The following is a 25,199-nucleotide window of genomic DNA, read 5'->3' as shown; positions in this document are numbered from 1 at the left end:
TCTCTTTTCCAGTATTTCCTCACCTTCCAGCTGTTACGGTTGAGCCCAATTCTGATTCTGGTTTTTTAAGCCGTTAAGGGTGTGGTTTTCTTGTGCCTTTTAGCTTCTCACAGCAGCCCTGACAGAAGTTACACTCAGACAGAAACTCCGTGCTCACGCCCTCCCTTCTTGCCGCCCCTCAGCCCCCCCTCATCTGCCTGCCCTTGGCGGTTCCCCAGTGCTTTTATGTTTCGCCCAGCTCATCACTGTGGAAGGGCTGGTCTAATGTTAATTTCTCTGCCATTACCAGAAGCTTCTCTCCTCATTCTTATTAATCATAATCCTCTAATCATCAACATAAGATTCTCCCTGGCTGCATTTGTCCTTTGCATTCCACAGGGTCCTATAGACTTTGCCAAACCCACATACACGCTCTGCCTGCAGCACCTTCTGCAGCCACCAGCTGAGTTACCCAGCAGGTAGTTCCTGGTGAGACCACAGTGACCCCCAGGAATCTCTGTTTCCCTTCCTGAGTGCCCACAAACCAAGTATCGACTAGTTTCAGAATTGGTGCTAGTGAACTGTGCCGGCCTCATTAAGCTGAGGTTGTCAGGATTCACAGGAAATTTCCAGAATTCAGCAGCAGCCTCCCCTCAGTCCGAAAGGTCAGCAGCACCATGAAACCCAGATTTCCCACTCCTAGCACTTACTTCTTCTTTGCCCCCATCACGTCCACTCACTCACATGTCCGTTGTGAGAAGACAGCTCTGAATCTGACCCTGGCGAGGAGGAAAACGTGAGATAGGGGCAAAATTGGACTGCGGAGATGCTCAGGTTACTGTATCCTCAAAATTAACAGAAAAATCCCATTTTTAATATTACAATGGATTTTTTGTTGTCTTTACCCTTGTTTGAAGCCGATGGGTTTAATGACTAATTTTTTTTTTAATCTATACGTAAATTTAGAAAGTCTAGGCATACACAAGTTTCCTCTTGGTGAGCAGACAAAACCCCGTGTTGCCGCTCTCATGCCCTTCCCGAGTCTCACTTGCAAACTTCTTTCTTCCCTTTCCTGCCCCCCCACGCCTCACTGCCCTGGCATCCCGGTCAAGTCCTGACAGTCCCCTGGCGTTGGACGGCCTTTGGGGTCAGGATGTCCAGTAACATTTCTTCGTTGCCCTTCGTCTGTCTTTGGTGACCATGTCTGCCTTCTAGAAACTTTGCTCCTGCCCCTTTATTAAAGAAATCAGCTCTGCACACCAAGGAGTCACACCACCAGGTCCTTTCTGACCACCTGGCTCTTCCCCCCTCAGCTCCCGCTTCCCTCCCTCCCCCCTCAGCAGAGGCGCTCCCTCCCTCCCTGCCGCCCCTGGGCCCCACCACTCTCACCGCAGCTCCCATGCTGGACCAGCCTTGTTCTTCTTAGTGCTGTGTCCCGTGTGCCTAGCACAGCGCCTGGCCCACAGCAGGCAAGTGGTATATGCCTGCAGAAGCCTCTTCCGGTGTGGCTGTCCTCTCCCTCTGCTCTGCAGACCCCTGCCGGGGGGGGGCGGGGGGGGAGTGGGGGTCCTGGCTGTGCTCTGCCCATCTCCCATCCTTCCTAAAACCGTGTCTAATCCGTATTTTTATCTTTATAATCCTTTATTTACTTTTAGTATCTTAGTTATATCTAACCAAAATAAGATTGCTCTAAAAGTTTTTATCATTCTTAAGAAATACTAAGATCTGATCATTATAAATTAAAAGCTCCTAGAAATTTTGGCCACATTCTGAATTGATATAAAATGTACCTTGTGGGTAAGCCTTAGAAGCCACATGAGGCCCTTCCTCCCCACCTTGTGCTTATGCGTGGCCCTCTCTGTGGGTGAGTGGGTATAGCCAAGTGTGAGCGGGTGCAGGCATGGCACAGCAGGTATTGGCTGGTATAGCAGATATGGGCAGGCAGAGGCAGGTGTGAGCAGGCATAGGAAGTATGGGCAGGTGTAGCAGGCATAGCAGATGTAAGCGCAAGGGTGCTGGTTTTGCCTCAGACCCCCCACCCCAAGGCTGCTCTGTGTGGCACCCCCTGCTCTCCCACGTAATCCCACTGGCAGGACCTGAGGAAGTGCCACAAGAAGACACTGACAAGTTCCATAGTTTACCAGTCTCGGATCGAGGACCATACATACAAGAGTGGAATTAATCACAGGCCTAATTAACTGGGGTGCATTACATGCTTGGTCAGAATAAATAAGACAAACCACGTACATGTTGCTGCCTGCCCGCAAACCAGACAAGCACGTGCCCCAGAGTGCATGAGAAAGATGAAGACGTGAACCCCTCCTTCCCTGGGGGTCTCCCTGTGTACCTCTAGGGTGTACATCCAAAGGGAGCACAGCCCCAAAACACACTCGGGTCCTCATGCATGGGCTGCTGCTTGCTCACAGGGCTCTCCGGGGAGCTGGGTTCCTATTCAGCTGGGGGTACTCGTCACAACTCACAGCACCGACCACCTGAGCCCAAGCCGGGCTGTCCTCAGGCACCACCACTCCTGGAAATGCCGGCATGTCCCAGGTTGCACCCGGGCCCCTCACCTGAGTGGCAGGGACGGCTCTCCTCTGACCTCCAGGGGCAGGTGTTCAGGAAACTCACAGCAGGGAGGTGACAGATCCTTGGTTCTGCAGTGAGCTAACCCAGGAATGGCTGTTCTGTGTGATGCAGGCCTACAAGTATCTGGAGGAGATGCGGAGACGCCTTCCCGCTGCCAAGGTATCCTACTACGTGAGTCAGCAGACCGTGGACGCCGTGCACCAGGGCCTGGGCCTCCCTCTAGCACGCATGGTGCCCGAGCAGACCCACCACGACAGCATGGAGGACCCCGAGGAGGTGATGGAGGAGGTTGAAAATGACCCCTGAGGGCCTGCTGCTGGGAAAGCTTTTCTGGAACTTTCTAGTTATCAAGAGCCTTTCTTTTTGGAAAAAAGAAAGTTCTGTGTTTGCGTACATAGCTGCAGGGCCCAGGGCACAGGCTGATCTGCTTATAAAGGGAGGGCACCGTACCTTCTGCATTCCTGGTCCCGTCCCTTTACTGTCCAGGGAGTTGGTTCGTTTTCCCCATGGCTTTCTCCAAGTACAGACTGTAAAGCCTAAGGAGTTTCTGGAACTTCACAAACTGAGGACGTTAGTTTATTCACTGTGCCTCATCCCAGCACCCAAGTAGCTTGCTGACATTTTTCAGCAGGACATACCATTCCTGACCTCAGGGCCATCCCTGAGGGGACACCAGAGTAGCCGGTGGGTGGTTCTCTCTGGGAGGCAGCCTGTGCCCTTTCTGCCACAGCTCCCAGTGTGAGGGAGGAGCTGGCACCAATGTATAGTGAGGGGTGGGTGAGCTCGGGCACCACCCACCAGCTGCTGAAACTCTCCTAATAAATTTTATTTCCTCAGAGGTCTGTGGCCCTTTCCTGCCCTGTTTCCTGTCCTGCCCACGTTTTCACGCCCCCCCCCGGAGGGCTTGTCGAGGCACTGAGGTCCCTGCCTGAGCAGTGAGGACCACAAACCATGGGTTTGAGCACCTGAAGCTCCTTTTTATTCTTACTGTGCTCTTGTTTTGTTTTTTTTTAACATCGCCTTAGGTGAGGGAAGGGGTTGGGGACACAATACTAAGCCCACAGGGGCCCGCAGCCCACTGCTCTGCCCATCTCGGCAGCTCCCACTGGAACACATCCAAGCCCTGAGCAGCAGCACCCTCCCTCCTCCCCTGCAGCTGCCCACAGAGCCTGCCCCGAGTCCCTCATTGAAACCCCCCGCCCCAGTGTTCAGGGTGCCCTGTTGCTGGGGGCAGCACCCAGAGGCCCTGGCGTGGACTTTCAGCTGAGCGCTCAGACCTTCTGCGCTGTGAGCAGCAGCGCGGCACGCCTTCCTGCCTGTTCACTCGGTACCAGGTACATGGCCCGTCCCTCAAGTGGCCACACCGCAAGCCCATGGGTCGGCCCGGCTCCTCAGGCCTTGTGCTCAGCTCTCCCACTTTCCCTTCCTCCAGCAGGAATGGTAGCAAGGGACTAAGGAGAAGGTAGTGGAAGGAGCTTGTCTTTGAGTTTCTCAAGAAGTAGCAGTGCCTTCACGGCCAGCATCCTGCAGTCTTCATCTGGGTCCTTCTCGGCCTCATCTGCAGAAGACGAAAATGAAAACAACACAGGCAGCACTACGTGGTGCTGAATAAGCCAGTGCTCTCCAGTTCTGTTCCACTGAAATCTCCCTGAAGGAACCCCCACAGGGGCCTGGCACAGCCAGGTACCCTGGGTTTCAGGCCTGCGGCCCCATCACCCTCTTGCTAAGGTCCCTGGTGAGAGAAACACCTTAGGCCAGCAAAGGCCCATGCCTGCACAAGGGTGATACTCCCCTCCACCAGGAACTCCAGCGGCGGGGGGGGGGGGGGGGGGGGGGGGGGTGGCAGCTGAGGGGAGTGAACACATGTCCCTCCAAAGAGTCACTCCAAGGGTGCAGCTTTCTCCCCAGGGAAGGAGCCCAAAACGATGGGGCCCATCCTGGGACGAGGCTGGATGCCTCGTGCCTGTGACCTTGAGAAAGACCCAGCATCATCTGGAACCACCCTGGCACACACGTAACGAGACGGAATCAGAGAAACCCACACACCGACCAGCAGCACGAAAGACACTGGGGACACAGGACAGGTCCTTGGTGGGACCTGGGATCCGGCAGAAAGGACAAAAGGCTGTTGTTGCACCACTGGGCCTTCCAGTGTGGCCACAGATACACGGCCTGCCCCAACCCTGAGCCCCAGCGGAGCAGTGGGCGTGCTGGCTGAGGGCCACAAGTGGGAGGCCGTACTGCTCACAATGGACTCTTTAAAAAGAATGAGTAGGTGAGCCAGACGGAGACAAAATGCGGCAAAATGCAAATAGCAAATGTGGTGAGGGCACAGGGTGCTCGCTTTATGCATCTTGTAACCTTTCTGAAGAGTTGGCATTTTCCAGAATTAATACAGATGCCATTTCACACATCAGGGCACCTTCTCTCAGGTCCCTCGGCGGGACTCCCCAAAGTGACCCCAACAACAGCCATGTTCCCATCCCCACACTGGGGGACACTTAGTGTACAGATGAGGAGGGACACAACACTCACACTGGGCCGTGGGCCGGGACTCGCTCAGCTCTAGGAATCTCCAGGATGTCCCATGCCCCCGACGGCCATGGGAACCTTCCTGCAGCTGCAGCAGCCTCCTCCCCCCCTCGCTGCCGTGGCCTGACGCTGCATCCTCACCTGCCAACCAAGACCGCGCCTCCAGCAGCTCATCGGGCAGGTCTGCCAACAGTCGCTCGGCTGGAACGCTGAGGAGAACGGAGGAGACGGCAAACAGCAAGCCCCGGCGCACGTAGCTGCTGGGCAAGGTGGAGGGCTGAGCCGCGCAGAGCCACAGTCCAGCCATGGAGACCCTGATTTTCCTCTGAGCACGCAGCCACTCAGCAACAAAAGCATGGCTGGCCTGCCTGGTCCCCTTCCTTCTTAGCGCCGGGAGAAGCCGCTACCAGCATCCCAATATCCACTCTCCAGGCCTCACACCCCTTCCTCACACTATGTTCACATGGGGCCACTGCCCTCAGCCCCACTGGCCACTCACGTGTCACCGTGGAGGCGAAGGGCCCACACGAACTCCAGCAGAGCCTTGCCCATTGGCACAGCCACCTGAAACAACAGGGGCCAGTGGGCAGGAGTCCCAGCACCCAGCAGTCCCCACCTGGGGCCAAGGTGAGGAATACAGGAAGGGCAGACCACAGGTGGACACTCCAGGCAAAGTGGGGGCTGTCAGCTGCCATCTCCCAGCTCACCGTGGTATTCACAGCCAGGTACATCAGAGCCCCTAAGGTGTGGGCCAGTCTTCCAAGAACCAATTGGTCATCTCCCAAAAGGTCAAAGGTCACCAGAGGCCTACAAAACAGATCAAGTGACCAGCACAGGTCTGGCACTCTGCCAACTCCTGGGCCACCAACGGACACCCCTGCCTCGGATGCTGCCCCTCGCTGCCTGTCCCCATGTGGCACCCAGAGGCTTAAGGAGAAGGTGTTGGAAAGACACCCAGGCACTCTGCAAGGCTGTCTGGCACAAGCCAGGGCCTGGGTGGGAAGGGGGGGCTGTGGTACTTGAGGGAAGCAAGGCCGCCCCCTGCAGGGCCACCTCCAGCAAAGGCAGCAGCCTCCAGCCCGGCCTCCAAAGGGAACGGCTCCAGTCCCTGGCCGCCCCCACCATCACCAGGGCATCGCTCCCCGTGTGGCGGTGGCCAAGGGGATGTCAACAGCCCACTCAGGCTGAGGCTGGACACGAAGGCAAAAGGCAAAGGAGGGGTGGGCAGAGCACCTGCAGCATCGAAGCACCACAGCCAGACTCTGGCCCCACCACAAACCTGACATCTGTGACAGAAAATGTGGCACCTAACGCCCTTACCACGTCACTTAATTTAAGCCGTGAACAACCACGGCTGAAGTCGTGATCCTGCTGCCGCCCGAAGCCCCAGTTCAAACCCCACCTGGGAAGCCTCCTGCCCTCGGAGGTATCCTGGGCTCATGTTCCCCGAATCACAGGCTTCCCACTCACCTGTCAAAACCCTGAATGAGGGGGAAGAAGAAGTAGCCAGCCACTGAGTTGAATTCGTTGGGGCTGCCAGCCGGTGCCTGCCTGGGAGAGCCCTGCCAAACACAGTGTTCACGGGGTGCCGTGCCGGGCGTGGAGCGCAGCCTCCCTCCCCCCTGAAGGACTTTCTCCCGGAGGGCAGGGCCGGCCTGCGTGCCGTGGGAGGGTAAGCAGCTCCCTGGACCCCACCGGCTGGGTGCCAGTAGCACCCATCCCCGTGACAACCAAGAATGTCTCCAGGCGTGGTCAAATGTTCCTGGGGGCAAGGTCAGTCCTAGCCTAGGCAGGACCCCTGACAACACAGCCCATACCGGGTCACCTGCTGTTGATGAGAATTTGGGGGGCTTTTTTTCACACCAATTCTGTATTCATTTCTTAGAACCAGTTCACGTTGATGCCCTACACCACGTCACGCCACTTAGTTTGTGCCAAAAACTCTGCCTTCACAGAAAATCAGCACTGCAGTGGCCCCCTCCACACAGACAGGGCCTGGAGGCAGCTACCCACTCAGCCAGCCTGCCCTAAGTCCCTACCCAGGAGGACCTGACCCACATCCTGGCTGACCTTCGAGAAGCGCCGGGTCTTCCTTCTGACCCTCTCATCCACCACTGCTCGCCAGGTGGGAGCCACAGCACAGCTGGCTTGGCAGGTGGGGCCCAGGGAGCCACACTGCGGGGCCTTCCCGAGGCGCCCAGGCCGAGACAGCTCCTGGGCTGCCAGAGTCAGGACCTGGAGGAGATAAAGACCCAGGGCGGCTGCCGTCAATCTAGGAAATGATAACATTCTCTAGATTAAGGTAAACTGAGCTTCCCGTCCACACCAGCAGCTCTTGCTGTCTTTGAGAGGGAGGTCCAGGGAGCCACGCAGTCAGTTCCCAGTATCTCGGCGTGACTTCGTTTTGTGGAGGGACAGGAGGGAAAGGTGGGCATGCTTCCTGGTGACCAGCCAGCACCTCCACTCCCCTTGCCTGGGTCACTTCTCTTCCCAAAGCTCGTCCGATCCTACCCCCTGCCTCACAGGAAAAGTTAACGAAGGCTACAAGTGGATGTGCCCTGAAAGTAGTAGAGAAGCCGGACCTAGGTGGCCGCAAGTATGACATCCCTTCTAGGAAGCACCGGAACAGGCAAACCCACAGAGACCAAGAGTGGACTGGTGGTTACGGGGCTTGCGGGGGAGTGAGTGCTCGCAGGCTGTCTTCTCAGGATGATGCAAGATCTTCTGACAGTAGACAGATGTGATGGTCACACAGCGTCGTGAATGTGCCACACGCCACTGAGTCACAACCACTAAAACGGTGAATTTTTTTGGTGTTGTCTTAGTCTTTGCTTTAATCTAGCAGAATACACGTGACATTGCACCACCTTAACCACCGTGACGCCACGCACGCTGCTGTGCAGCCGCCGCCACCACCACCACCACCTCCAGGACTTTGGCTTCCCCTGGCAAGCCTCCGCCCCGCCCTGTCCGAGCCGCTGCCACCTTGCTCTGTCTCTGACAGGGTAATCCCCTGGGGGCCTCGTGTGAGTGGGACCGCGCAGTACTTGTGTTTCTGTGTCTGGCTCCCTTCACCTAGCACAACATTCTCCACACTCATCCACATTGTCGCAGGTGTCAGGATTCCCTTTCTTTTTACCAGACAGATGCTGGTCCCAGTGACAAGGTATTCAGGAGGCCTCTGGTCCTGCCCACATAGATCTTGGCAAACATCTGCTCCCTGGCTTTGTGCCAGGCCTGGCCCCTTCCCCGTGGGGGCAGCTTGGGCTCACAATTGGGACAGGAACCCCAGGTCACTCACGTCCAGGATGTCCATGCGCTGCCTGAGGCTGTAGTTGACAGCGTAGAACTGTGAGGTCAGATACTCCGCCACCTAAGCCCGGCAGAGGAGAGGTGGAGGGGTCACGACCCTGCAGGTAGGGCCCAACACAGACACAAACCGAGGAGCATGAACTTGGCATCCCACAGACTCCGGGATGCCAGCCTCCGGGACTCACCCGGGCCGGGTCTGTGACTGTGACAGCCACCAGGGCTCTCTGGCGCAGCCCCTCAAATCCCACCACACTCGTCTTCTCCTCCAGGTGCAGCAAAACCTTGGCCAGCTCCACGCTCACCTGCACACGGCAATCAGGGTGTCTTCAGCCCCCGCCCTGCCCCAGCCCCCCGCAGTCCTTGGGTCTCTTTACAAAGGAAGGGACACATCTCCGAGAGCCCAGGACTATGTGTCCCCCACCTCCCATCCCAGTAGACCCCACACACAGGCCTCCTAGGGGGACACAGAGCCACCAAACCATACAACATGAGCCAGACCAGGCTCCTCAGGCCCCATGTTCCTCCTAGGACATCGCCCACCTCCCACGACCCAGACAGCCCAGCCCCTCTACCCACTCACCTCCCGAGTGGCAGCTGGGCTCCTGAAGACCAGGCCCTCAAGGGCCCGCAGGGCCGCCTCCCAGTACTCCCAGTCCTCAGACGTGGTCAGGGCTGTGGAGAACCCAGATAGGCCTCCATCAATCCTAGGCCCTGACCTTGACCACAGCAGAACTGGCAGCCAGGGTCTGGGCCCTGAGCAGAAGAAGGCAAGTGAACCCCCAGAATATGAACAGGTCCCACAGCCCAGCTGCCCCAGGGCAGGGCCGTGCTCAGGGCTGAGTCTCAGGACAGGGCGCTCAGCAACGGCCCGGGCCGTGTGCAGGGACTCACCTTCGATACAGTCCCGGACGTACTTGGGCACCTTGCTGCTCTTCAGCTCCTGGTCCCCTGACATGTCGTAGGGGACAAACTCATCATCGCTGTGGAGCACAGACATGAGGAGCCTGCTGGTCACCGAGGAGCAGACCACAGGCAGGGAGGGAGCTCCTGAGAGCTGAGGTTGGACACCCTCTACAACCAGGACAAGCTCCTGAGCCAGTCCCTGAATCCTCAGGAACGGCTGACAGGCTAAGGCTGCGCCGAAGCTGAGCCCTGCGTGTTGGTTTTCACATGGGAAGACAGACTGGAGAGAGCGCAGAGCCAGCGTGGGCTTGTAGGCTGACCATCGGCCCTTGAGTTCACCTCGGGGGCTCTGACACCAGCACGGGACAGCCCGGGGCCCCAGTGCCTTCCCACCCGAGGTCTCCGCCCTACCTGTCAGGCTCAGGGTCAGAGCCCTCTGGACGGACCTGGGGGATGCCGCCGTCTAGAGTCTGTTTGTCAGGGGTCTCTGCAGCGACTGCAGCAACAGATGGGCTTTTGGGAAACGAGGAAGAACCCTTCAGGAACACTCTTACAAGTTTCTGGTCCCAAACGTATGCTTCCCAAGGGAACGCTCCTTCCACCCCACCCTCGTCTTCCTAGCTTCTGTCTCAGCAACACAAGTCCAGGATGGCGAGACAGAGTCTAACATGCGTGCAGGAAGCGCCCCCGCCTGGCCCACCATGCCCAGAGCTCAGGGTGGGGGTACCTCACCCTTCCTCCAAGGGGCTGCCAGCGGCAGGTTGGGGGGTGGCCAGGGCCCGCATCTCGCAGCTCAGTTCATCCTCTTCATACTGCAGCCCAAAGACCTGGGGTCAGCTGGGACGTGACCAGCAGGGGCATCAGAGCCAGGGCCCCTCGAGGCCTTCCCCACGGCAGCCCCAGTCTGTACGCCTCCAGCCTCTGACAGCCAGAGCCTTTCAAGAGCAACTTTCTAAGCCTCTACCTTGGCAGAAGGCAGCGCTGGGTGTGCTGAAGGGTCACACCTGGGGGGTCTCCTGAGGGATCTGAGAATCCCCTGGGATACAGCAAACGTGGCAATGCCCCTGAGGACGTCCCAGAGGGCTCAGCAGATGGAGAGGAGGGGACCCCTAGCATGGTCTAAGAGTTAAACACCCAGGACACACTTTGGGGACCTGCTTGAGCACAGCTGAGGGACTCCACCTCCACTCCCCTCTGAGCCATGAACCCTCAGCAGGGCTGCTGAGGTCGACTCAACACCACCAGAGAGATGCTCCATGACCACGGACCAGGAAGGTGAGGTGACATCAGGGCTGGAGAGACAGCAGCTTGGGGAGACCACACGGGCACAGCTCTGCTCACCTGGAACTTCAGGGGAGGCCCCTCAGGGTGGATCCGGGCGCTAACCACCTCAGCCACAATCATGCCCAGGCGGCGCACAGCAGGCAGACTGCTGTCCAGGCGGCACCTCACTCCTGCCATTAGACTGGCCAGCAACTCTGGAAGCACCGGCACATGCACACTGAGCATGCGCACGGGGACGGGGGTGAGGACAGGGTGCCCGCACCACCTGCTCACCGTCTCGGCTGTCCTGGAGCTCCGTGTCCCTCAAGTGTGTCAAGCAGATGAGGACAGCCTTGCTGATGTAGTGCTGCTGTGGCAGGGGGGTATGGCGGACGGCGCTGCTGCTGCCCCACATCTCTAGAAGCTCCTTCAGGACCTGGTGGGCAACACAGCCCTGGCCTGGTCGGACAGCCCCACCTACCTCCCCTCCATCCCAGGCGGGAAGGTGCTCACTCCCTGTCCCACCAGAAGGTGGTCCTGGGACACTGCAGGGACTGAGGGCCAGACAGGACCTACCTTTACAAGGAGCGGGCGCCGTTGGCTGTCCATGGCCAGGTACCCCAGCAGGCTCTGCAGCACAGGCGTCTGCAAGAGAGGCCAGGCATCTCGTCACTGTCCGCCAGGCAGATGCTGCCCACCTGCCCCCTGCCTGGCCAGCGGAGCCAAGTGGGCCAAGGGCTATCTGCCCAGGAGCCCTGCAGCGGGAACAGGTCTGGCTGAAGGACAGCAATGTTTCCCAGGCAACGGAATACTGCTCCAGCCACACTTGCTACAGTCATGTCTCTGGGACCTGAGGCGGCCCCGGGCCCACCCCCTTGCTGGCACTCTCACCGAGTATCTGTACTGCAGGAACAGAAGCTTTTGGGTCATCACAAACTGGGCCTTCTTACTCTTCATCACCAGGTTCCCCAGCAGTCGAGAGAGGACTTCAGGCCTGGGAGGCACAGGTGAGGGGAGAAGGAATCTCAATGTATCAGGCTGGATCCGCACTAACCACAGGGAGCCCGGGGAGCGTCTCAGCTCTGGGTGGGTCCTGATTCTCCCTCTTCCTGACAGACGTGGAAACCAGGGAGAGCCCAGCACCTCAAGGCAAGAGGACATCCCTTCCCTTCGCTGACTAAGTCTGAGGTTAAGTACTTCACCTAGAGCAGGGGGTAGCCAGCCTTTCCTGCGAAGCGCCAGAGACCAACTACATACAAAGGGATGGCAGGAAAGATGTCACCTAGATCCCCACCGTCCACCTGCTTGCAGCAAAAGGATGCCTTGCTTCTTACCCAGGGGCAGCCTCTACAAGCCCTGTCAGCACAGCCTCCAAGGCCCGGTCTGGCACGCATTCCACCAGGCGCCAACAGACCCGCTGCCAGAGGCAGCTGCCCTCGGTGAGTGCCGTCAGCCTGGGCACCAGCACGCCCAGGATCTCCTCTGAGGGAAAGCAAAGGGAGAAGGCCCTGAGCCCAGGATCATGGGGCGTCCAGTGTCTGCAGCCCACACACCCACCAGTTGCACAGCCAAGGCCCCGCCAAGGAGCCTGGACAGCTGACGTCAGGCCACCCACGGCCAGGCCCAAGCAAGGGGACCATTGCTGTTTCAGGACACACAGCAATCCACCCTCCACCAGGGACACAGGCTGCCCACCTCCTCACAGGACAGCCACTAGGAGGGAGGGGGAGAAGGCCAGGACATGCTGCGGCTTCTCCCCAGACAGGAAACACTCACTCTGCCTCCCGTGGACACAGGCTTTCCCGAGGACTTGAGACACGAAGGAGACAGAACAGTCCAAGCCACCTGGGACAGGAAGGAAACGGAGATTTTAAAGGAGGGCAGAGTTAAGGCCATCAAAGACCAGCAGACGAGTGGGGACAAACCTCACTCCTGGGCGGTGGGCTTCATGTTGTACCAATGCCAACTGACTCAATCTAATTGAACCGTAATCTTAATAGGATCGTTTCTAACTAGAAGAGGCAGCACAACAAGTGTTTACAGGTAGCTCCGGCCGTGTGGCTCAGTTGGTTGCAGTGCCGTCCCATAGACCAAAAGGTTGCAAGTTCGATCCCCAAGTCAGGGCACATACAAGATGCAACCAATCGATGTTTCTCTCTCATATTGATGTCTGTCTGCCTCTCTCTCAAAACCAATGAAACATGTATGTATATGTATATGTACACCCACACATGCATATATATTAAACCCTCACCCAAAAAATATACACACAAGAATACGTATATTTTACACATATATATGTGTGTAAAAAAGTCTTACACACATTCACCCACTTAATCATCACAATGAACCCCTGAAGGAGGAACAAGTATGATAGTGCCAAGAGAAGAGCTCCGAGAGGGGTCTGGCCACAGCGGTCAGCTACTCGTGGGGGCAGGTGGGGCGCTGAGCCACCCAGAGGGAGGAAGGGCGGGAATGAGGGCACGGGAACAAGGGGAGGGTGGGCGGTGCTCGCTCCAGTGGCAGGGCTGGGATGAGGGAGGCCGACAGGACGTGGACAGGACCCGTGCACACTGCAAACGATGGGGTGTGGTGTCTGTGACCTGAGGAAGGGGAGTCTGCCCGGCCACCGTACGGTGAGGCACACTGCACGCTCTCTGGATGCCTGCAGCACACCCCAGTGGCGTCACCCAGCAAAGAGCAGCGGGTGGGGCTGGAAGCCCCTGCGAGGTAAATGCAGGCACCTCACCTGGCTGTGGGTCTCTCCCCCTAGACAGTGACGGTGCCTCCCCAGAGGAGGGTCCCGGGACTCCACGAAACAGCAGGTGTGAAGGGCCCCCAGCGCGCCCAACCTGACCTGAGCCCCACCACCTCAGCTGCTGGGGCACCGAGCACTCCCAGGAAGGACACCTGCCCCACAGCTGACGCTTCAGACTGTGATGAGAGGGCGAGCAAGGAGCTGCTCCCACAGCGCCCCTCCAGGCACCCAGACGACCAGTAACAAAGACACTGAGACAGACCCAAGCCAACAAGGACAAGCATGCTCTCTCCAATAGCCAAGTGACATGAACCTCGTCACACTAAGAATTCCACCTTTCAGACTGGGGACCTTCCCGCTGACACTGAGTAAGGGCCCAGCAGTGAGCAGCGCCATCTGGCTGACTTCACCAGTATCCACCCGAGAACTGAAGCAACCAAGTCAGCTCCACCTCCAAGGTCAACAGCTGAGAAGTGGGTGAAACTTTATCGTTTGGGTCAATACCGCCCCAAAGGGGAGACAACTTCTGACCTACCAAGGGCACCCCCCAGAAACTGCAAAATGCCCTAAGGCCAGGCAGAGATGGAGGGGAGGGCAACCTGAAGAAACGATTGGAAGAGGACATGTGCCGGGCCCTCACCTCGGAGAGAGTCCACGACCACCTGCAGCACCCGCATGGCCTCCTCCCCAAGCAGCGGGAAGTAGTTCTGAGGGAAGAACTCAGCCAGGTTCTCCTGTTGCAGACAGTTGCCCAAGCGGTCGGGCAAGCCCACCACCTTGATTAGGAGCGTCTCCTGGAGCAGAGGAAAGGCCAGCTCCGTCTGCTGCCGACACTGCCCCTCCAGGACAGCAGCCATCCTGCCCTCGCTCAGGAACCGGGCCAGCAGCCGCGCCATCTTCATCAGACGGAAACTGGGACTGAACCAAGAGCAGGTGTGACGGGCAGAGACCCAAGCCCCTCCATCCTTAGCATCCTTGGCCAAAAGGCGTAGTAACATTGTTATTAAACAGGTCATCTTCCCTGGCTGGGGTGGCTCAGTGGATTGAGTGCCAGCCTACGAGCCAAAGGGTCGCCAGTTCGATTCCCAGTCAGGGCACATGCCTGGGTTTCGGGCCAGGTCCCCAGTAGGGGGCACATGAAAGGCAACCACACATTGATGTTTCTCTCCCTCTCTTTCTCCTTCCCTTCCCCGCTCTAAAAATAAATAAATCTTTAATAAAATAAACAGGTAATCCCAGCAACTTAATTGGCCCCTTCATCCCCCACATGCGTTGAAAGAGAGGGAATTAAATGTCACTACGAAGTGGGACACAAGCACCTGCGCACGTGCGGAGCACGGGCAGCCTGCCACCCTGGAGCCACGCTGGACACCACCGCCCCCTTCTGGCGGTGCTCCTCACATGGTGCTCGATGTTTTCAGCACCCACTGAAAACCCCACTTTCCCACAACAAGGCGTCCCCACGAGGACTGGGCTACTCTCTGATGTGGAATCTGGGAACCGCTCCAAGCGAGGGGTCCCTTGCTGTGGTGTCTGGATGCCTCACTGCAGAGCTGAGAGCCACAGGGTGAAGGAGAGCGCCGAGACGATGGTGACGGATGCCGGTGTACTTCCATCCGTGTCACCTCCATCTGGAACTAACCCACTGCCTCAGCCACAGGGACTCAAACACTCCTGCCTCCTCCCTTCGCCTGCCTACACATCAGGGGCAGGACAGAGAGCAAGGGCCCTTCCATGTCAAAGATTAACACAAACTGCTTTTAATTTTCAGGTGCCCTGCCATCGGTTCGCAATCCCTCAGGCCATGCCTATGCTTTGGATGTGACAAGCAACCCCGTGTTCAGACCCAGCTCCACTCACCCAGCAGTGCCCTCAAGAGCCTCCATCAGCACCAGGAAGACTTGGTCAGCGGGGCCCTCCAGGAAGAAGCTGGCCCACAACTCCTCCAACTGGCCATTGGGCAGCAGCTCCAGCCAGTCTGGGCTCAGCTTGCCGACAAGACATCGGAGAAAGGAAGAGAAGTGGAGCCTGGCAAACTCTTCCTGCTCCTCAGGGAGGGCTGGGTTCTCCGTTCCTCCAAGATATCGCTTCAGGGACCGCAGGGTGGAGAAGATGTAGCCCCCATCCTCAGAAGATGAAAGGGCGTGAACAGCCTCCCGGATGGTGAGTCGGACTGAAGAGAGCCCTGGATCCATCCTGTTGACAGGAAAGGACATGAGAAGTGCGTGGAGCCGTGGGCACCCACATGGAGCCCAGTCTTGGGTAAGGAAGCATTTTTCCTGTCCTCTCAGAAACCCCCACCCGCCTTCGCCTGCTGTCACCCAGCAGTACCCTTTCCCTCCCACATCTTACACTGTTTCCACCAAGAGCCCTTTTTAGGACCTGAGGCCCTCTACGACACCCTCTACAGTAGGGTGGCAATCTGTCCAGGGACACAGGCCTGTAACTGGAAACATCTTTAGTTGTCACAGCTAAAGACGGTAGGGGTCGGGGATGCTGGTAAACATTCCATATGCTCAAGACAGCCCCCGCAACAGAGGACTATCCAAACCAAATGTCAACAGTTCCGAGGCTGGGAGACATGGCCTAGAAGCACCCGTCAACGCACTTCCAATTCCCCGGCGCGCCACCCATCCGTGGTTCGCCTTACCATACTCCCTCCCTTCCCCAAACCACAACCATGTAGAGGTAGTATTTATCGCGGATCGGGCGCCCCCCGCAGAACTAAGTAACTTTATGTAGGCACCAGTTTGTCACCAGTGCACCCAGCCTCTTGATAAGGCTGTATTAGGGACGCAAAGAGTGTTCTCAAGAGTCTCGTGGCTCCCGACCCTGCCTGGTCTAGGCGGCGTGCACGCCAGCTAACAGGACAGAGATAGGTCCGTCCCACGCCCCTATCAAACGTGCGCACGAAGCCCACCTCGTGGCGTGATAGGAGGGGACCTCGTGGGATGGGAGGGGGTCTCGGGGCTGGAGGACGGCGTCCGCGGAAGGCTGGGGTCTAGGCGCGGTGCGCAACCGCTCCGTCATGAGTGAGAGTGGCCGCGAGCCCGCTAGGACCCCGCTCCGTCGCTGTGAACCCGCCGCCGATTCGCTGTGGCCTCCGAGGCTCAGCTCCACAACCGACTCACAGCGCGCGGCCGCGGAGCACAGACTCCCCGGTCCGGGCGCAGTTGCCGCTGACTTTCTTGGAGCCGTGAGCACCGCTGGCCAATCGTGACGAATCTCGGTGAGAAGCCAGGGAGCTGGCGGAGGCGCGGAGCGGACGGCCGCATGTGCGCCTGCGCGGGACGGGGACGGAGCCTGCGCGGAACGGGGATACGGCCTGTGGGGGCGTGGCCCCTCTGTGGGCGGGGCCGCGCTCCCCAAATTGGCTTAGATCAAGTTTTTCAGCGAGAAAAGGCTGGGCGGCTTTTCCTGTACCTTCGTGTCCGTGCTTTCTGGCGTGATCTCCAACCCTCCTTCAGCTCCAGAGACCCAGTTCTCTCTTGGGCGCCACGTTGCGCGCCTCCACAATTCCCACTTGAGCATTCCCACAGACCCACTTGCCTGGAGGGCAAGGCCCCGCTCTCCAGGAGCCACGACCCTTATAGGAAAACGCACTATAGACAAGGAAGCAGAGTAACCACGGGGACGGCTTCGGGGATTCATGAATGTAGCGGTGTAAATGAGACAGGGTCCTGGAATAGGACCTGTACGTTCAGCATGTGACCACCAGCCACAGGTGGCTATGGAAATTAGCTGAATTCAAATAAAAGGCACAAGTCGGTTCCTTCGTCGCACCAGCAACTTTTCAAGGGCTCGATAGCTACCTATAGCTAGTGACTGCCGTAATGCATAGCGCATCTAGATATGGTACCTTCTTGGCAGAAGCTCCTATGGGAGGCATCGGGGAGTGATCTGGGAAGACCTCACAGAGAAGTGCCATTTTAGCCTAGACGGTCCTCGTGGAGAAATCTGGGAAACGTTTTATTCATTCAACATAGTTAATTAAATGCTTGCTGCACGCAGCAAGCATTCTTCCAGGAAAGAGAATGAAGCAGAGAAATTCCTTTCTCACATAACAGGGAGGGAACTGATGTATCTGAGCAATACGTCAAATGGAAAATACTGATATGGAAAATTAGGCGGAATAAGAAAATGAGTAAGGGCATTCTCATTTTAAAACGTCCACACTGGGTGCAGTTGGGAGAATGGACGGTAGGGGGCAACCGCGGATGCGGGGAGCTCTGCCTGGCGGCTGTCGTAAAGACAGGTGTGGGCCAGGTGGTGAAAATTGGTTGAACTGGGATGTTTCTGTGGAGTAGATGGTTTGGATGTGGGGTGTGACAGAGAGTGAGGAGTAGAGGATGATGCCTTCCTGGGACTCTGGGAATTCCTCCCAGTCCACTTCTGGATGAGAGCCCTCACTCCACTTCCTACAGCTACTGCAATCATCCTTTATTCCCCTATTTTCCTGTCCATTCAGTAACTTCTCACAAATCAGTGCACAGAAGATCAATTTCTTAAGCCTTTACATAACTGAAAAATGCCTTTATTCTTTGCTTCAGGTCAATTTACATTTGAGCCTGTTGCACAATTCTAAATGAAAACCATTTTCACTCAGAAATATTAAGGTTTACTCCTCTGCCTTTGCCAGCCAGCACTGCTGCTGAGATGGCCAACAGTTCCCTGGGGAAAGTCTCAACCCTTCCCACGTGACCAGGTTTTCTCTCTGGACACTTCTGAGATCTCCTCACCCGAGGTGTTCTGGCACTCGACGAGAGGAGCCTTGGGGTCAGCCGCCATTTCCTTGACGTAGTGCTCTTTGGCATGGGGTCTTGAAAATAGCGGATGCCCTTGGCTGCGACACCTTCCTGGATAGTCTTCCTAACAATTCCTTCCACCTGTTTTCTTTCGTTTCACGCCTACAGTTTATTTTTGTTGGCTTGATCTCAAGTGTTATGTTTTCCCTCTTCTTTTCCATCTCTTTGTCTTTTTGCCCTACTTTCTGGGCAGTTGCTTTAACTTTGCCTTTCAGCTGAGGGGGAAATCATAGTTTGCTTTTTTTTTTCAAGAGCAACCTCTCCCTTTCTGAATATTCCATTTTTTGTAGCATCCATTTCTTGCCTTGTGAACACAAGGCTTTCCTCGTTTTTCTGAGGGTACCAATTAGAACCTTTTTGAGCTTTTCCTTGGCCCTCTGCGTTGTCTCCTGGGTTCCTATTCTGTTTGGGCAGATTTCTGTCACTCCTGTCGGAAGCTGCCAAGTATCTGGTGATCCTTGCCTGAGATTTCGTATTAAGCAAGAGAGACTAAACAGAGCAATGGAGGAGGGGGACCTCTGTACATCCGCAAAGACCCTTTTCCAAATAAGGTCCTGTTCACAAGTACAGGGGTTAAGACTTGGACCTACATTATTGGGGGGGCGTCACCATTCAGCCTGTTCCCCAAAATAAATTAAGATGGCTTCTAATCCCATGCCCTTTGTCTTGCCCAAGGGAGAGATGTCCTCACAGGATGCTCTAGACATGGTGGGACAGTGGGCCCCACAGCAGACTTGGATCCCAGGACTCCCTGGCCCCAGCCAAGTTCTCTGTCTTGCTCTAACTTCCTTTTGGTGGGAATATGAGTCCATGAGCTCCTGCTAAAACAATCACCACTGTCCACCTCCGAGCCAGCGAGAACAGGGTTTCCACCCCATAGAGTTATTTTCCAAAGACACTGCATCTGTTTTAAGCTTGTCTCCTTGGGAACCTCCAAATCTCCAGAGCCCGTGGGCTGGAAGACAAATGCCTTTCATTGAGTGACAGGAAATGCCTGACTCCATGCCAGAGTCGAAGGAAATCACCTCCACTGAGAGCTGGAGGGAGCACAGGTTGAGGCAGGAGCACAGAGCAAGCAGCAGCATCCTACAAGTTGCTGGCGGCTCCTGCTTCTCTTCCGTCTTGGAATGGGCTGCCCAGGAAGGACGACCCTGTCTTTCTTCCTCATTTCTGTGCTTGTTTATCTGCATGGGGCTTTGTCACAGGAAGCTGGCCCTACAGGGCAGAGAAAACCATTTTTTGAGAGGCTCCGCAGGCTGGAGGAACAGGTAAATATTCCCACCCTGCAGGGCAGTTGATTTTTTTTTTAACCGACAACAGAGGAGGGAAGGACATTGCAGAAATGGAGTAGTGAGCATCAGCGCTCTCTGGTCACAGGCATGGAGTTTGTAGTTCTTTTTACCAGCTGATGCTATTTTCACCTATAGCTGGAAACCAGCAGAAAGGTTTCCTGGGCCCGGTTGTAAAGACAAGTAGGGATTCTGACCGCATTAGGGCTGGGTGGGAGTCAGAGGCCAGGAGGAGCAGGAAGTCCCCCGGGCAGCAGCTAAAGCTGTGCAGGCGCTGTGGGGGGAGGATGGGGCCAGGGAACAGATGGGGCAGCAGTGCTGGGCACGGGGCAAGGCCCTGGGTCTGTCATGGAGAAGACACTTGCCTGTGGGTTCGGAGCCAGTTACCAAGCGCCCTGCATGTGATAGGCCTGCCTCCAGCACTGCCCGCTCTGACCCACATAAACGGTTCACTCCTCCCATCCCGGTGTCCATCCACTCACAGGGAGGACCCCGAGGGTCAGGGGTGAAGAGTAGGAGGCCAGGCTGTGGGCCTGGAGCCCTTACCCAACACTGCAGCCAAGTGACGTAGGGCTGGTCCCCCTCCTCTCTGAGCTTGGCTGGGATGGGGCTGGCCTTGGTAATTGGCTGGTTCCTGGTAGGTGCGACAGAAGCACGGCAGGGAAGGCTTGTTCTGCACCCTCCTGGGCCCTGGCCCCCAAGGCTGCTATGTGTCCCTTGCAGTTTCGAAGGTTCCAGGAGGCAACCTTAACACACCTGCAGGCCATCGCCAGCAACTACAACCTGTCCTACAATATCGATGCCCGGTTCCAGAACTTGGCCCAGGAGAGCCAGGCCTTGGCTCTGGAGGTCAACCAGTCACATGCCGCTGTGCAGAGCGACCTGGGCCACCTCAAGACCTGGATGCGGAAGACACAACGCAGAAGCCGGAAGGTGGACTCCAGGCTACTGGCCTTGGGTTATGCCCTGAGGGAGCGGAGCCAGCAGCACACCCAGGAGAGGAAGGAGCAGGAGGCACAGAGAGAAGCCCTGTCTGGCCTGGCCCTGGATGTGAGGGCCCTGCAGGACACACTGACTCACCTGACACACCTTGCCCAGAGCCAGGGCACCAGGCTGGCTGCTCTCGAGGGGTGGCTTCAGGTGGCTTGTCCTGGAACCACAGCCCCGGTGTGGGCCCCTGCTCAGCCTCGGCTGCCAAGCCCAGGCTCCCTGAAGCTGCAAGGGGTTAGGCAGGCACTCAGTGCTTCACCTGAGCCCAGGGACCCACCTCAGGACTTTGCTGGCCATCTCCAAGGGACGCAGGAGCCCCCAGGCGAAGGCAGCCAGTGGCCATGGCCCCCTGAGACACAAGCAGAGAGTAAGTACCTTGGGCCTGCCCTTCCCTTATCCACTTCCATCTTTCCCTCTCACTCCTCCTTAAGCCTCTGATCCCCTCTGAAAAGCCTTCTCCCCGGGGCTGTATGGAGAGGACACTGGCCTCATGCCCCAAAGAGCCCATCCCAGAAGAAAGGGGCCATCCAAGTCACAGCCAGTCTGTAGGTCCCCAAGAAGTCATTCGGAGTGAAAGCATACACGACAGCGTGCTGGCTGGCGCCAGTGATCAATACATTAGGGCTGGCAGGGTCCCACCGATGTCCTCGACAATCGCCAGCACGAGCCCTCTGTAGGGCCCTGGCTCAGCCAGTGCCTTGTGGGGCGCATGCCCACCCGTGGAGGGCCCTGAGCCTTTGAAAAAACAGTTCTGATCTTCCAAGTGAGGGGTTTTCGACTGAAGCGCTCCTGACATTTGGGGCCAGGCTGCCGCGGTCCAGCCACAGCAGAGTCCAGGGGGTCCCGAAGGTGCTATGAGGCGTCGGCGCATGGAGATCAGGCAACTACACAGCTCAGAGGCAGGTGAAGCACTGATTTGTTTATTGCAAATACAAGTGGATTTTTATATTTTCTTTTCTGGCATAGATTAACATTTATAAGTGCATAGCATGATCAGTTAAGCAGAAAAATTAATACAAAGGTAACCAGGAAAAGTACGTAAGTTTCCATGGATTTAGTTATATTAAACAAGGATTGTTTCAACTAAAGTTTTCATAGATTCAGTTATAGTGAACAAAGATTATTTTAACCAGGAGAGTCATGAATCAGACGATTAGACATTTTCAGAAATTGTTCATAGGGCAAAAGTAAATGTTTCTCTGTGTACTATAAACTTTAACTTCATAATAACTGTTTCTACATGCTTAATAGCTAACCAGCTTTTCTTATTTCTATGGCTGTCTAATTGATATATAGTCCTATTCAAGGTAAAGGAGGGGCTGTTACTCTAACAACTTTTAGACATTCAGGGACTTGTTGACCAGAGACGCATTGGTCTTATTATATCCTGTTTGTGTCAGCTGCTGGTCAATTCTAAGAGTGGTGATCATTTCCAGGAGGTTCCAGATGATTAAGGCAGTAAAAATGCAGATTCCATTAAAGAGAAAGAACAAAATCACACGCAAATTCCAAGTAATGCCACGTCCTCCAGGCCAGGATACGCTTCTTTGAAGACATATCCCCCATGTCTGGACTTTGTCAAACAACATGGTTGACCGTACTGGAACTGGACATGGCACCAGGCGGTGCTTAGTTGTGAGTACTGTCCCGGACACTGTAGGGTGTTGAGCAGCCTCCCCCGCCTCCACCCAGTAGATGGCAGTTCATCCTTAACTTTTATCTTTGATTAGGTTGCTCCCTCTGTCTTGTTTAGCAGCCTCCGGGGCCCCTTAATCTGAAGCAGGGCTCCCTTTCCTCCAGGGCATGCTGGCGGCCTCACCAATAAGACAGGACCAACAAGCTGACTCTAGGAAACCGCCAGGGCTGCCAGGAAAGGGAGAGCTGCAGGCTTGACAGCCAGAACTGAGTGCAGACATTGCTGATGTGCCCTGGGGCACAGTCATCTCCGGTTGAGGACAACTGCCCTGGATTATGATAGGAGTCCCCAAGGTGAAGAGGGGCACTGGGGCCAGCCACAGAACACCCTCCATCCTCAAATCCAGTTGGATGATGGGCTAGAAAAGCGTATTTCCAGGCTCTGCCCCCAGCCTGCAAATAAGAACCTCAGACCAGTGCAGCAGCTGGAGGCCAACAGCCCCCCCCCACCACCACCACACACACACACACGTGCGCGAACACTTCTGTCAGGCAGGCCTGGCAGGAAGTCTGCTGGGCAGGGTGATGGCCCTGAGATCCACGTCAGGGTGCTTGGATCCCGTGGATGTGTCACCTCATGTGGCAAAGAGGACAGATGTGATTTTGAGATGGCAGGTGATCCTGGATTGTGGCATGGGCCCAGTGTTGTCACAGAGGTCCTTGTAAGGGGGAGACAGGAGTGTCCGGTCAGAGGAGATGTGACGACCTCTGCTTCTGAGGGACATATACTCTGAAGGTGGAGGAAGGGCCTAAAGCCATGGCAGTGGGCATCTCTAGAAGCTGGAGAGGGAAGGAATGGGCTTGTCCCTGGTGCCTCCAGGAGTCAGCTCTGCCAACAGCACGATTGTAGCCCAATGAGATTTGTGTTGGACTTCAGACCTCCAGAACTATAGGGCACTAAATCTGTGTGGTTTTGAGCCACTGACTTTATGGAGATTTGTTACAGCAGCCATAGCAAACTCATACAGAGGCTCCCCGGTGGTGAGGGGTGTCGGCTCAGGCTTGCTCCTTAGCGAGGCACATGACTGCCCTGGTTCTCAGTCTTCCCTCCTGTCAGATAAAGAGGCATGGCCCTCACAGTTAGAGTTGGATGAAAGTCAGCTGCTGGAGTCTTAGGCCCACTTGCCTGGGGCAAAGGAAAAGTCTATAGCAGCATATTTCTGGAAGCTTCTGGAAGTTTCTGGGTTGCCTTGTGGTGCATGGACTGACTCTTCTCCCTCTGTTACTAGTTTGCAACGTGGGCCCCGCACTCATCTTCCCGAACACCTCCACTGAGAATGTGGTCTTCCTCAGCCGCGGCTTCCTCTCAGGCCTGCGGGCCCTGTCTGTCTGCAGCTGGGTGCGAACAGCCTCAGGCCGCCTGGGCACCCTCCTCTCCTATGCCACCGAGGAGAATGACAACAAGCTGGTGCTGCACGGCCGGGACTCCCTGGCCCCCGGCTCCATCCACTTTGTGATTGGAGACCCAGCCTTCAGAGAGCTGCACCTGCAGCCACTACTGGACGGCCAGTGGCACCACTTGTGCATCATCTGGACGTCCGTTCTGGGTAGGTACTGGCTCCATGTGGACCGAAGGCTAGTCGCCACTGGCTCCCACTTCAGGGAGGGTTATGAGATCCCTCCCGGAGGATCCCTGGTGCTGGGCCAGGAGCAAGACATCATGGGAGGTGGGTTTGATGGCTCCGAGGCCTTCGTGGGGAGTGTGGCAGGCCTAGCCATATGGGACCGTGCACTGGTCCCCAGAGAAGTCTCACACCATGCCACCGGGAAGGAGCTCCCGCCCGGTGCCATCCTGACGCTGGCTGATGCCATGTTGATAGGTGGGTTTGTGCAGAGGGTAAATTGCACCTGCCTGGAGCTCTGTCCATGAGGCCTCACTACCTGGGGACTGTGGTCACGCTCTGGGCTTGCAAGAGGAGCAAGTCTCCAGTCTGTTCAACCATCCCCAACCCCAGCACACTCCACAGAGGGACCCCACCCAGACTGGAGATGGAAAGGCAGGACACTGCTTCCAACCTGGCCCAGGCACACCTGGCATCTAATGTAGAATGAGGGCACTCCACTGGGGGGGGGGGCAAAGAAACGTGGAGGGGGAGAGAGGGTGATGGGAAGAAACAGGATCCCTATGCTCAGGGATCCCTAAGCATTGCATTCTTTCCCTTGTAGTGGCATCCTTACAGTTGCCCTGTCTGTAGTGTGACATCAGGTTAACAGGCCCGACCCGGCCGGATGGGAGAGCTGGACTCCCACAGGGCCTCTCTGCCTCTCTGGGGTGGGTTTGCTGACATTCCAGGCTGCTTCATGGAGAACTCCGTTTTCCTGGAAACTGCATAGGCAGCGTGTGAACCGTCACCGTGCTCTCTCAAGGTGGCTTATGGAAATTTCCCTTTGGTTGATTCTTGTGCCAGCGCCTCATAAAAAGGGCCAGAGAACCCATTTCCTGGCCCCCAGTACTACAGCCCCCTATTCGCTGGGAGCCCTGGGGGTTCCCTCAGGGTCCTGTGATGGTTGTTGAGGCTATGTATGCCTCCAGGAAAGGGGGCTTGCAAAGAGCACGGTGTGTTCAGAAATAAGCATTAACGATGGATGGCAATGCTTTTAAAGCAACTGTTTTGGGGTATAATTTACATTTAAAAATTAGTGGTCGCTCCTGACTCCACCCCAGCCCTTTTCCACAGCTCTGGCAACGGCTGATCTGCTTTTTGTTTCTGTGGATTTGCCTGCTCTGGATGTTTCATATAAATAGAATCACACAGAAGTTGCCCTTTTGCGTCTGGCTTCGTTCACTCAGCAAACGTTCTCCAGGTTCACACATGTGGTAATGAGTGTCAGTGCTTGGCTCCTTCATGCGGCCAGGTGACCTTCTCCTGTAACGGGCAACGTGTTGTTTATCCACTGAGCAGCTGATGAATGTTCAGATTGTTTCCGGTTTGGGGCTATTGTGAATAGAGCTGCTATACACATTCTCATGTGAGTCTTTGTGTACTCATATGTTTTGTCTGGAGTGCATACCTAGGGGTAGAACTGCTGGATTGTGTGGTAGATTCAAGCCTGCACTTTCAAAAAAACCACCAAGCTGGTTCC

At 56.4% G+C, this 25,199-nt stretch overlaps 3 protein-coding genes across 4 annotated transcripts in view; 2 read left to right on the top strand and 1 right to left on the bottom strand.

Annotated features, from left to right (window-relative positions):
• The window catches only part of IFT140 (intraflagellar transport 140), a 94,769-nt gene extending 91,842 nt beyond the window's left edge, over positions 1–2,927 (top strand). The window contains exon 30 of the mRNA XM_024553169.4: positions 2,680–2,927. Within this exon, the coding sequence (XP_024408937.2) occupies positions 2,680–2,874 (195 nt within the window). The 3' untranslated portion in view covers positions 2,875–2,927. The remainder of the gene's footprint in view (positions 1–2,679) is intronic.
• Positions 2,928–3,141: 214 nt separating this feature from the next.
• On the bottom strand, positions 3,142–16,600 carry TELO2 (telomere maintenance 2). Of its 2 annotated transcripts, XM_024553419.4 has the most exons (21): positions 16,257–16,600; positions 15,197–15,532; positions 13,977–14,254; positions 12,355–12,423; positions 11,913–12,060; positions 11,470–11,572; positions 11,155–11,223; positions 10,873–11,014; positions 10,657–10,793; positions 10,048–10,127; positions 9,727–9,828; positions 9,304–9,392; positions 8,993–9,084; positions 8,598–8,714; positions 8,402–8,473; positions 7,171–7,335; positions 6,571–6,662; positions 5,808–5,907; positions 5,600–5,664; positions 5,242–5,357; positions 3,142–4,126 (listed from the first exon to the last, which is right to left on the bottom strand). In XM_024553419.4, exons 1-21 carry the CDS (start codon positions 16,364–16,366, stop codon positions 4,020–4,022), a joined length of 2,589 nt encoding a protein of 862 aa, XP_024409187.2. In that variant the 5' UTR covers positions 16,367–16,600; the 3' UTR covers positions 3,142–4,019. The 2 variants fall into 2 exon arrangements, 1 of the variants encoding a protein (XP_024409187.2); XR_006654461.2 differs by lacking the exons at positions 3,142–4,126; positions 5,242–5,357; positions 6,571–6,662.
• Positions 16,601–19,268: 2,668 nt separating this feature from the next.
• Positions 19,269–24,518, top strand: PTX4 (pentraxin 4). The gene is made up of 3 exons (XM_024553462.3): positions 19,269–19,409; positions 20,154–20,787; positions 23,345–24,518. The coding sequence occupies exons 1-3, from the start codon at positions 19,269–19,271 to the stop codon at positions 23,983–23,985; spliced, it is 1,416 nt and encodes a 471-aa protein (XP_024409230.2). The 3' UTR covers positions 23,986–24,518.
• Positions 24,519–25,199: the final 681 nt, after the last annotated feature.

Source organism: Desmodus rotundus, chromosome 1 (assembly GCF_022682495.2).
Source record: "Desmodus rotundus isolate HL8 chromosome 1, HLdesRot8A.1, whole genome shotgun sequence".
NCBI classification, from domain to species: Eukaryota; Metazoa; Chordata; class Mammalia; order Chiroptera; family Phyllostomidae; genus Desmodus; species Desmodus rotundus.
This window is presented reverse-complemented; position numbering and strand designations above follow the sequence as displayed.

Excerpts from the sequence above, each read along its gene's own strand:
- TELO2 (XM_024553419.4), bottom strand. The coding sequence starts at position 16,366 with ATGACGGAGCGGTTGCGCACCGCGCCTAGACCCCAGCCTTCCGCGGAC. Across the intron at positions 14,255-15,196 it reads GCTCTTGAGGGCACTGCTGG|TCCCAGTTTCCGTCTGATGA; the intron begins GTGAGTGGAGCT and ends CTCTTGGTTCAG. Across the intron at positions 10,128-10,656 it reads GGCCTCCCCTGAAGTTCCAG|TATGAAGAGGATGAACTGAG; the intron begins GTGAGCAGAGCT and ends TTTGGGCTGCAG.
- PTX4 (XM_024553462.3), top strand. The coding sequence starts at position 19,269 with ATGGGCTGCCCAGGAAGGACGACCCTGTCTTTCTTCCTCATTTCTGTG. Across the intron at positions 19,410-20,153 it reads TCCGCAGGCTGGAGGAACAG|TTTCGAAGGTTCCAGGAGGC; the intron begins GTAAATATTCCC and ends TGTCCCTTGCAG. Across the intron at positions 20,788-23,344 it reads CCCTGAGACACAAGCAGAGA|TTTGCAACGTGGGCCCCGCA; the intron begins GTAAGTACCTTG and ends CTCTGTTACTAG.